Source organism: Xyrauchen texanus, chromosome 22 (genome assembly GCF_025860055.1).
Source record: "Xyrauchen texanus isolate HMW12.3.18 chromosome 22, RBS_HiC_50CHRs, whole genome shotgun sequence".
Taxonomy (NCBI): Eukaryota; Metazoa; Chordata; class Actinopteri; order Cypriniformes; family Catostomidae; genus Xyrauchen; species Xyrauchen texanus.
The window spans coordinates 38022040-38034433 of record NC_068297.1 but is presented as its reverse complement, the minus strand read 5'-3'; the positions used below and the strand labels follow the sequence as shown (position 1 = coordinate 38034433).

The window sequence follows — 12394 nt, the reverse complement described above, 5'->3', positions numbered from 1 at the left end:
TAAATGTAACCTTGTTTTTATAATTGCTTTTAAACACTTAGTTATTTTGCACCTCTAATGGATTAAACGCCTTTTTGGAACTTGGGGTTGGGGTGTTGTCTGTTACTATAAACTGTACTTTACTGTTACTTTTGAAAAATAAAAAACATACTTTTGAAAGTTTCTTCATGTTTCATCATTACAAGAACATATTAACGATTGTATTACTCGTACTGGTCAAGCTAAATTACAAAAAAATTCAGATGTCCATCCAGTTAAATGGGCAGCATCAGGGTGGATATTCAGTGGATAAATGAACCACTACATGGTCTGAGATTAATATCTAGGAAACATATTTGTAAACTAATATTTATGATTTTACAATCAATTTGACAAAACTTTATATATATTTTTTTGAATAAATTAATTTCCCATATATCTTCCCATAATAACAAACATGTTATGCTTGACCACATATGACTAACACCACAAAATAAAAGGAAAACATAAATAAAACAACAGATTTCTAAACTTTAAAGTAATTTGGCAGAATGGCTGATGTCCACCTCCATTTTGTGTGATGTCATTTCCTAACATATATCTTCAATGAAAGGTCATAGTATCATGACATAACAGGGTGGGCAATGAATCAAGGGACACACAGAAATCCTCCACTATCAGTGTTAAAATTACACACGCTTAATGCAGCTAGATTATAACGTGATGGGCTTGCAATTTATTGAATCATTATATATGGATCACTCTGCATTTCTTATCATGAAGAAAATTGGCAATATGCAGCTTTATTAATAAAAGTTTAGTTTTTTGTGAGTTAAACATGGATTGAAGTGAACAGAAAGGTGAGAGAGGGTAGTCTACCACCCATTAACAAAATTGTTACAAAAACACATTTTTTATTTGTTTTGGCTTGCTTTTCTCTTTTAAAACAAATGTAGATTTTCTTTAGCAGCTATACTGCAGAAGAAAAATATTGTTATCTGAGAATGTTGACTATAATATTTTAAAATATTTGTATTTTGAATATCTAAAAATCCTTAATAAAAAAAAAATTAAAAAAAGATGCATTCATCAGAAGCATATATTATACTATACATATATTATAAAGAAGATATTTATACTTGCTTTTAGAGAATAGATCTTTAATACAAGTATATTTTGTCTTTACTGCACTCGCAGAAGTATAACCGAGGGGAAAAAAAATACACTTACAGTTGAAGTCAGAAGTTTGCACATAGGATGAAGACATTAAAACTCATTTTTTAAACCACAGATTTCAAATTAGCAAACTATAGTTTTAGCAAGTTGTTTAGGACATCTACTTTGTGCATGACAAGAGTAGTTTTTCCAACAATTCTTTAAACTTAACTTTTAACTGACTATATTGCAATTCCAGTGGGTCAAAAGTTTACATACACCAAGTTAACTGTGCCTTTAAGTAGGGGTGTGCGGTACGACGATATTCAATCGTGAACAATTAAATTGTCTCCACAAGCTGCCTTTACAGAGAGATCGTTAGTATTAGGCTACGGTGCACAATCTATCAGCTGCAGTTCTATGGCTGGGACACCCGTCCCAACATGCAAAGCGAAGTACCTTCACATCCCTTATTTAGCAACGTAGCGGCATGGATGAAAACACGTAAGAGTTGGTCCCTAAAAGTAATACAACATAGGTAATATGGAACTGGTTTGGATTTTCCAAAAACAACGCGGCGCAAACAACAGTTATTTGTAAATTATGTAAAGATAAGATTCGGATGTCGGATGGCAACATGACGAACCTTTTTAACCACCTAAAAGAGTATGCTGACAGTCAAACAGTGTGAGGATCCCACGTGAGTGCATCAGCTCCAGCCATGCAGCCAGAGGATACAAGGCTAAAACAAACAACTCAAACGAAGCAGGCATTTGAGAAAGGCACTCCAAATGACAGGACAAGTGCAAGTGAAAGAGTTAACTGATGCAGTGACATTTTACCAGGCCAAGGATATGATTCCCATAAAAACCGTGGAAAATGAGGGCTTCAAAAGACTTCTCAAAATAGTTTATCTGCAGTACGAGATACCCAGCCGCAAATATTTATCCACCACGGCCATTCCACGGCTGTACTCCAAATGCCGCAACAAGATTGAACACAAAACTTAAAACGTTCCGTTTTTTGCTACAACAGCTGATTTATGGTCTAGTTGCACTAGTCCACACCAAATGAAGACAGTGAAATGGATCTTCTGGAATGGTGGAAAGTCAATGAGGGAAACTTTCCAAGGGTTTGCCAACTAGCTAGAATTCTAGCAACAAGTCCTCTGTCAGAAAGAGTCTTCAGCACTGGGGCTATATTGTCACAAGCCAAAGGGAAACTCAATCAACTGGTTTTCCTGGCTAAAAATCTGTGACTGTGATCTTTCATACTCTGTCTTATTTTAGAAGGAGATATAAATTGTAAGATGTGAAAGGCATGTTCTAAAGCTGCTGGGTTTTCAGTAGTCAGGATTCAGACATATTTTTGCACCTTTGGTTGATTGTTTTGGTTCTGAATCACCATTTCACTTTATAAAATTACAAGAGTTAGTTTACATTTTTAATTGACCTTATTTTTTTATTCATAGAGTTGTGTTTTTCCTTTTGAAACCAATGTATATTTTGGAAGTTATGCTAAAGTCTCTGATTGTATATGAAGATCAAGTTCAAGACCAAGTTAAAATTGTTGTTGAATGTTAATACTTTGCATAATTGCATTAGATTACAAGAGTTTACATTTTTATTTAACATATTTTAAATAAGCCATTTATATTGTTTGAAACTGGCTATGTCGCATTGTGAATAGACTGATTTGTGTGAGGATTGGTGTGTAATAAGCTACCTGATGGTTACAATTGTTATCAATGTTAGATTTTTCAAAACCAATGTTCATTTTGGGATGGGATTTATGCAAAAGTCTCTGATTGTAGTATAAATCATGTTGAAATTCTTGTTGAATGTTCTTAATTTGCAGAATTGTACACTTGATTAAAATCTGTTCGAAAAGGTACTTTGGCCTAAATGGTCTGTCATTATTTATTCTTTAATGTTTTGTTACCTTGTAGGGCTATTTTTTTAAATAGGGAAATAAGTTTGACTGTACTGTTCTGTAACGAGTTTCAGTCTAAAAGCCAATGTGAAAATGAATCGTGATAAGATCTTTGATCGTGATCCTGCCTGAAAAAAATTCCAGAAAATTATGTCAAGCCTTTTATACCATTAGCCATTTAGCTTTTGATAGGCAAATTGGAGGTGTAACTGTGGATGTATTTTAAGGCCTACCTTAACTCAGTGCCTCTTTGCATTACATGGGAAAATCAAAAGAAATCAGCCAAGACCTCAGAAAACAAATGTGGGCCCCTACAAGTCTGGTTTATACTTGGGAGCCATTTCCAAATGCCTGAAGGTACGAAGTTCATCTGTACAAACAATAGTATGCAAGTATTAACACTGTGAGACGACGCAGCCATCATACTGCTAAGGAAGGAGACATATTCTGTCTCCTACAGATTAACATAGTTTGGTGCGAAAAGTGCAAATCAATCCCGAACAACATTAAAGGACCTTGTAAAGATGCTGGCGTAAACAGGTAGACAAGTATCTATATCTACAGTAAAACAAGATCGACATAACCTGAAAGGCTGCTCCAGCAAGGAAGAAGCCACTGCTTCAAAACTCCCATAAAAAGCCAGACTACAGTTTGTTACAGTTTGCAAGAGCACAAAGATCTTCCTTTTTGTAGAAATGTCCTCTGGTCCGATGAAACAAAACTGACTTCAACTGAATATACAAAATACACTTATATTTAATATACACACTTATATTTAATATACAGTCCCTTAAAACAAGTCTAAATATCCTATATGTTGCTTCTCAAGTAAAAGTATCTTGTTTTAAAGGATTTTTTTAAAAATGGAAACAAGACAAAACACGATAACAAAAAGGAATTTCTTTACTGAATTAAACTCAAAATTATTTTTTTCTTTAAATCAGTGAATGTCCCTTAAAGGTATTTTTAAAAGATGATTTTGTCCTCTTTATTGTTAGTAAGCACTAGTAAATTGGACATTTTATCACAATACAATCTTCTTTCGATTCTCTTGGCCTGCGGTACAATATTTGCAGATACTTCAAAGTATGCCGCGATACGATTTGATTCAGGGCCCAGCAATCGATATTCCGATATTATGCACCTATTTTACACAATCAATTAAAAAACTGCCCTCAAATGCAACAAAATTATAATTTGAATATTTTATAGAGCTCTCTGAAAAGTGCACATTTAGAATCCACATTGGGACATCCACAAGAAAATAAGGTACTTCAGATGTTGAAAAGAACTACACAGATAATAATATAAAAAATATCAAATCACACACACAAGTGATCAATTGATTACAGCTTATTTTTCAGTTTAATCAAATTCAAAGAACTTACATGCCCAGTGTACTTAGATACCCCGGAGTCTTGTTTCCAACTATTTGTTTTTTTTCTCTGCTACAACTTCCACAGTTTTAATGAAAAATTATGTTACAGTTAACTGGGATAAATATTATTTAAGATGTTAATGTGTAGATGTGCAAAGTGTTATAACAGATGCTGGAGCTGAGCAGGTGTTTCTCTTTCACTCTTTAGTGCCGTTCAGAGTGTTGCCGTTGTAAAACATTTTCACATGGTTGAACTTCTCCATGGTACTTTAAAATGGCAAATTCATGTAAAATTCAAATGGTTTGCATGCGCAAAGATATCGATTGAAGCCCGAATTAATTGTGCATGTAAGCCGCTCTGCATTTGTCAGAGCTCACATTTTAAGGAGCGCCTGGTTGACGTGCTTGCACGGATCCTGTCACTGGAGCTTGCCTTTTGGAGGAAGGTCGGTTGACGCGCATGCATGGCGCATGGAGAGCAGAGCACAATTTGGCTTCACAGACCCCGCACACATCCGTGTCCACACAAAAAGAGTATTTAGTGCTCATAAAGTTAAATTAATGTAATAAGGTTGCTTCATCACCTGACAGAAATGCGTATGGACGTGGCTGACATGAGAGTATTAAAATAAAGATGGGCTACATCTTTTAAAAAAAAAAAAAAAGATTATATGTGCACTGCATCAATAACATTGGATCATTGGTAGGGATGCACCAATACCACTTTTTCTCTTCCGATCCGATATCGGAAATCTCTGTATCGGCAGATACCAATACCGATAGCTTTTTTGCACAAGATATCATGATAATAATAATAATTAGAGGTCGACCGATTAATCGGCCGATTTTTTGCATTTTTTACATAATCGGCAAATATCCACGCATATCAAGCCGATTATTAGGCAGGCGCATCTGTGGGCAGCCTAGTGTTGTTGTGGAACACGTGTTCGACGCACACTGCCCCTAGAGTCATTTTCCAGCAGAGTGAGCAGACCTCACCCAGTGCCTAAGGAAGGCGCTAAATTCCTTGGAGAAAACAGTAAGGATTACATTTGTATAACTTCTTTAGATTTAATTAAAAACTTTTGATATGTTACTGCCAACTTCAAGAAAAAACGTGACAAACGCGATAGTTGACATGACGTTCGGCTACTTTGGATATTGATAGCGTACTTGAATTTGCATTATCACAGCAGAAGGGTTGCTATCATGTCACAATAAGTAAGCAAGAATTTTGCAATTACAGACAGTGAATCTGAGACTTTTATTTGTTCTGTTTGTGTATCTTATATTTGAGAGGGTTGTCACTCAATGCAGAGAAATAAGTAATAAAAAAGATACCAACGCGCTATAGGCTATTGAAGGACTGGTTTTGGTAAGCTCGGACGTTATCGGTTCTGCTGTCGGTACTGGAGAAATTAAGAAAATACATTCTTTATTGCTATAAAGAGAAAGTTATTTTATCTCGCCAGCCATTTCTATGTATAATAATATGAAACCATTTGTCTGTGATGCAATTTAACTATTCGCAGTCAGAGAGAGAGAGAGAGAGAGAGAGAGAGAACTCGCTCACGCGGTGCCACAGCGAGCACAAAACGAGCCCAACACGAGCCCAGCTTAATGAGTGACAGAACTAAACATTCAAACATAGCCTGGTTTAAATCTGTGATTATTAGTCTGAGTTTATTTTAGATTTCGCCTTCCAAAGATTATAAAAATAATATTTATACATAAGTCGCATTCTGTCTAGCACAACTTCCTTCCCTTCACAGCGGTGCACTGACATTTCTCCTTAAAACTCAAACTTAACGTCAGAATCAGCACGATCGGTGATTGTTGTAAAATACATTGTAGCTACTGTTGCTAAATTGCGGGACACGTTTAATAATAAAAAGAGCGCAAGAGATACCGGTCCCAAGGTGGCGCACGCTCCGAAACACACCGCAACGAGACAAGCAAACTATAGGCTACTTTGGGTTTCATGCGTCTAAACGATCAACTATACACAAAAATATGTCAAAACGACCGGCTTGGAGATTCACTTAAACACAGTTTATGTCTTAAATGGATGTAGTTATGGAAATAGTTGGGGAGAAAATATGCTGCATCAGGAGCCTATTAGCTCTGAACTCGGTCTTAAAGGGGAAGCTGTCTATTAAACATGTGACGATTGAGCCATTACTGCAAATCAAACAACAAAAGGCAAAGAGAAAATCACTTACATCTCTTGAATGAATAACTTCTGCATTAATAAGCATTAATCTATCTATGATAAACTATGCAGTGTTATTTTACAATTGATTACTTTATTAGATTTCTTTTTAGACCACACCTGAACAGTAATGTTAGTAGACCTTCCAGAAATACAATTATTATATATATATATATATATATATATATATATATATATATATATATATATATATATATAACAAAAGAACCGTTAAGAATACCGTTAATACCGGATCGATAAGCAGTATCGGTAAGAGTAGTAATACCATTAAAACCTTAACGATACCCATCCCTAGTTATGCCTGTGCTTCTCTTGGATGCTCTGAATATTGGATTACGTGTCTGGATTGCCCCTTAATTAAAGCTGCATTTGGATCTCAACCTTCGTGTCTCGGAGCAGTTCGTAACACCTGCTTTGTTTATTTAATATATTTGTTATACATTATTTAGACAATATGTTTTTACATTATACATTTTTAATTTTAAGTGTACAAGTGCAGATTGTTCAAGTGTTCAATAAATGTATTTGTTGAGAAATGTTGTCTATCTTAAGTAATTATTTGTGTTACATTTTATCTTTCAAATAAGAGGTTAAAAACAAGCACATATCGGCCAAAATAAATCGGCAGCATTAATCGGCCATCGGCCGACCCGGATTTCAAAAGATCGGCATCGGCCTGAAAAAAAACTATATCGGTCGACCTCTAATAATAATATATCTCAATCGTGCAGCTTTAACTTTAAAACCCTCTGGCTTTTACACTGTGTGCCCAATTATTAGGCAAGTGAGTATTGCCTAATAATGCCAACTCCAAACCATATAAATTTGAATGCTTATTGGATTCAATCATTTTCAGGTGGTATGTACTTGTGTAATGAGGGAGGGTGTGGTGAATGTGACTAACACCATACATCAAGGTGTGCATAATTATTAGGCAGCTTCATTACCTCAGGTAAAATGGGCCAAAGAGAGATTTAACTGACACTAAAAAGTCAGAAATTGTAAAATTCCTTTCAGACAGACGCAACACTCTTGAAATAGCTAAACTATTGAGGCGTGATCACAGGACAATCAAATGTTTTTTTGCAAATAGTCAACTGGGGCACAAAAAACACATGGAATTTAAAAGACGCAAATGAACTGCAAAAAACTTGATAATTAAACGTGAAGCTACCAGGAACCCATTATCCTCCAATGCTACCATATTCCAGAACTGAAACCTACCTGGAGTGTCCAGAAGTACATGGTTTCAAGTGCTCAGAGACATAGCCAAGGTCAAGAAGGCTGAAACACGACCACCACTGAATATATTCACAAGTTGAAGCATCAAGATTGGGCAAAGAAATACAAGAACGACAGATTTTTCAAAGGTTTTATAGACAGATGAAATTAATGACTCTTGATGGACCAGATGGATGGGAAAGACAAAACTTGTGTTTGTTCAACAATAAAATTAATCCGGAGGAATACAATTTACCTAATAATTGTGCACGCTGTATATTCTGAACTCTCCAGGAAGTCCTGTATGTGTCTGTTTGTAGGGAAGTTCACAGTAGATTAATTCGCTTCTTATTCAAATTCTGGTTAAAAATTTTTTTTAATAAAGCACCTCCAGTGCCATTCTAAATGCATATTATAAGTGAACCGAACTACTGAGCATCTACATCGGAGAGGTTGTTTGTGAATAGCGCTCAAATATTGCGCACCGTGTGAAGGCTAAAAATAGCCGTGCATGTGTATCAACAGAGCAGCGCCATTCAATGATGCGCTAGAGCTGCGCATCATTGATATATATTTACTTATAAAACAGACTTTTGTGATTCACAGAGCTATTTATTCAAAGTGGCTTTGAATAAAATGCACAAGTCATATGAACTACTTTAATTGTGTTTTTATGGTTCATTTATGTAATTTTTTGAGCTTGACAGTAACAAGCATGACTAACACACAGTATCGGATTTGGATCTGGTTCGTCGGACCGATACCCGATCCATCTCAAAATGTCAGTATCAGAGTCGATACCGATCCAGTATCGGTAACAACCAGTAACAACCTTTCAAGTTGGTTTTAAATTGACAGTTATCATACCATGTACATTTGCTGATCTACGGTATTGAACAAAAATGGAGAATCTCATATGCTCATATCTCCTTTATTCCTTGTCTGCCTGTCGGACTCGTCAACTTGCGACACACACAAACACGCACGCACGCGCACAACATCAAAAAATAATGACACTTGATGCATGTCCTTGTACTGGAAAACCATGAACAAAACTATGCAACATAAAAGGATATGCAACCCAGGATACATTAAATACAGTTTATGTTTAATCTATGGCAGGTCGACACTTGATTTACAAAGTAAAATCTGTCCTGAAGCAAAACCAGTTGAGAAGCACTGAGTTAAAGGTACAGACAGGAGCAGTCTGGCCTCACTATTGTACACCTACAGTATATGTTAACTGTAAATAATCATAGGACATTACTTTAAAAGCTCAAACAGCTGATGTTATTTTTCATTTAGTAGTTCATTTAACATATAAACTAACATGCTTTAGTTATATAACATGTTATAGTTACATTACATTTTTTAGCATGTTTATAATTCTGTTTGCTTTCTTATTTTTACATTTTTACATTCTTAAAAGTGTAACACATACTTCAATAAAATAAATGGTTTCAAGATTCAATTATAATAAAATGTTTGCTCAAAAATAAATAAATAAAATAACACTTCTGTTTTCACTAATAATAGTAATTGTGTAATACCGTATACCTTGATACCATGAAACTGTGATATTTTCAGAGATGGTTATCATAGCGTGAAAATCTCATACCGTTGCAACCCTGGTTGGGGCACAAGCTGAATAATCTGTTAAGAGCTAATGATTAATCGTTGCAATAATCGCAGAATAGTTGAATAATTGTTCTAAAAATCGTTAGATTATCAAAATAATCGTTAGGTGCAGCCCTAATGGTGACAGAAGCTTCCAGTGCGTGTCCATGGCGCCATCTCAAACCATATGTGTGTAAAATTATAAAAAGTATTTTTGATTTTATAAAGCATATCAAAATTGTAATTGGGTGAAATACCACACACATTAGAAATTATGACTTAAATGTCAAAGAATTGTAGAAATGACCCATAGTGTTCCTGGGCAAGATACTGCTTAACATTGAAAAAAGTGTGGAAGGATGCAAAAACGCATTTAGTGTGTATGTCCCCTACTAAACTTAAAATGAATGTAAATTGACATTGACAGTAAATTATGGACTTCTGAAGCAGCAAAACAAGTGGGTATAAGCAAGTACTGAACTTTAGAAGTAGTTATACGCAAACAGCCCTGGGGGAAAAAGTAAGCATACTCTGTATACGTGCATATGGCCCCGACTACAACGCTGGTCAGATCCTTATAATGCAAGTAAACGGGTGCCAGCTTTTTGACAGTCCAAGTCACATTTACGCAGCATAAAAGTAACCCATGCGTCACCAGTCGATCAATTATTGTCTTCTAAAGCAAATCGATCGGTTTTTGTAAGAAACAAGTCTATAATGAAAACGTTTCTCAATTTAAATCGGCGCTTCCGTCCAGTGCTGCACTGCTGTATTAAATGTCCAATCTCTTGTGCGACGTTCGTACCTCTGTTGTAAATAAGTGCTGCTTTTGAATTCTCGCGTGGACTCGCCGACCCGCTTACGTCCAAGACAGCTAACTGCTTGTAGGAATCGCTTTTAAAAAGTTAATACGTCTTAATTTTAAACCATTATCCCGATTTCGCTTGTATGTCAACAGCTGAACCGGCGTTATTACCGGCATAATACAATGTATGCAAGTGTTGTGCGCATGCCCCATTCACGGGCTTAGCTGCGTCAAAAGCACAGAAAAACTTAAATAATTTCAAATACCAAATCTCGCGATTTTCTTACGAAGTCGTTTTTTTTATTTTTATAAACTAGTTAACAGGTGTTGGTTTTGTGTTTGGTTTGTATGTAAACGCGCTCTGACAAATACTATGATTTGAAGTTGATTTATATCCACGTGGTTAAAAATGCTCCGATTCCAATTTTAATGTAATTCACTGCTGCAAACGAACAAGTAATACTACAAAGCTGAATAATAGTGTGTTATGCGGCAATCATTTGCACAGATGACAGGGTATAATTATCTAGAAGAGTCGAAGTGATGACCTGTTTGATAAATCTGTCTACAACAATCCCCAGATCTGTGGGAGTAAAAGTATATTTATGCGTGAATAACAACGAATGAGTATTGGAAAACGCGCACAAAAGTGATCCCCCTAAATAATTTTAACTGTTTCCTTAACTTCCACAACGCAGAAGCAGTTTTTTTGTAAACATACAAGTTTGTTTTGTTAGTCCTCGAACATTGTTGACACGCTCTGACTTGGTTCCATCGAAACTACAGGTAGCCTTAACAAAGCCCTGATAAAATCCCTGCGCTCGCTTTCCATTAAGTTTATATTTGATACATCATAAAATATATAATCTGCAGCAAATTACAATATTGCACCGGTAAACTCACCTCTCATCCAGTCAACAACCTGCCTCGGTGTCCACTTTGTTACTGGATCCATTGCTCTACAACTTCTGTCCAGTCGCTGGAGTTCTCCTCAAGTGCTGAAGATGGTCAAAAAAGTGCATAAAGCAGCAGTGTGAAATCGTCGATGTTGTTTGAGATCATTCTTTCCTCTCAAAATCCAGAAGTAAGCACGCTTGTCGAAATGCTATATCTCCGTTTGAACCTGCCGACTCTCACACACGGACAGTGGCTAACTGGCACAGTCTGAGGCTGATAATCATGTGGAGGAAGAGTTCATCGGTAGGCAAATGGATCCGATTTCAGTGTGTTCCTCCCATCTGCCAAACGGAGGAGGAGCATCAACGACTCAACCAAACAGTGAAGTAGCTACTGGTGTCTCCTGAGTTTGCTTTTATCTTTCAGTTGATCATTATTCAAATGCACGTGTCACATATGGCATCATTATACTACTTTAGAGCAAAGAGATTTTTTGGACAGTCCTTGGGGAAAGTTTTCAAACATTTTGAAAACAGTTTGAATACTTTGGAATATTTTGAATACATTATTTAATGCAGTGCACGTTGTAGTTAAATTTGATGACCCTTTAAATACATAGTATATTACTTTAGCCTATATATTACTACTGAATATTTCTCAGGGTTCATTTCGTCCCCAACAACACTACTACAAAACTAAATCTGTATATCTATATCTATCTATCTATCTATCTATCTATCTATCTATCTATCTATCTATCTATCTATCTATCTATCTATCTATCTATCTAGGGTTGGGAGGGTTACTTTTGAAATGTATTCCACTACAGATTACAGAATACATGCTGAAAAATATAATTTGTAACGTATTCTATTAGATTACTCAAGGTCAGAAACGTATTCTAAATACTTTGGATTACTGCTTCAGCACTGGTAGATTTTTTTTCACATGTTTTGTCTCTAAAAACTCAATACACGTTGAAAATACATAATCTGAAAAACCTAAATATCTTATGCAGTGTTGTATCTAAAACAAGATTAATCAAATTGATCAAATTAGATTTTTAGATATTTTTAAAGGAAAACAATACAAAAATTATTATCAAGAATATGATTTTTGCCCTAATATCAAAGATCTTACTAGAAAAATATAAATTATGATCCAATGTGAATTTTCT

The 12394-nt window shown here is 35.5% G+C and overlaps 1 protein-coding gene across 3 annotated transcripts in view; it reads right to left on the bottom strand.

Moving 5' to 3' along the window:
* Window positions 1–11494, bottom strand: part of LOC127662626 (connector enhancer of kinase suppressor of ras 3-like) — a 114719-nt gene extending 103225 nt beyond the window's left edge. For all 3 annotated transcript variants that reach the window (XM_052153902.1, XM_052153903.1, XM_052153904.1), the window contains exon 1: window positions 11224–11494. In XM_052153902.1, the coding sequence (XP_052009862.1) occupies window positions 11224–11275 (52 nt within the window). In that variant the 5' untranslated portion in view covers window positions 11276–11494. The remainder of the gene's footprint in view (window positions 1–11223) is intronic.
* Window positions 11495–12394: the final 900 nt, after the last annotated feature.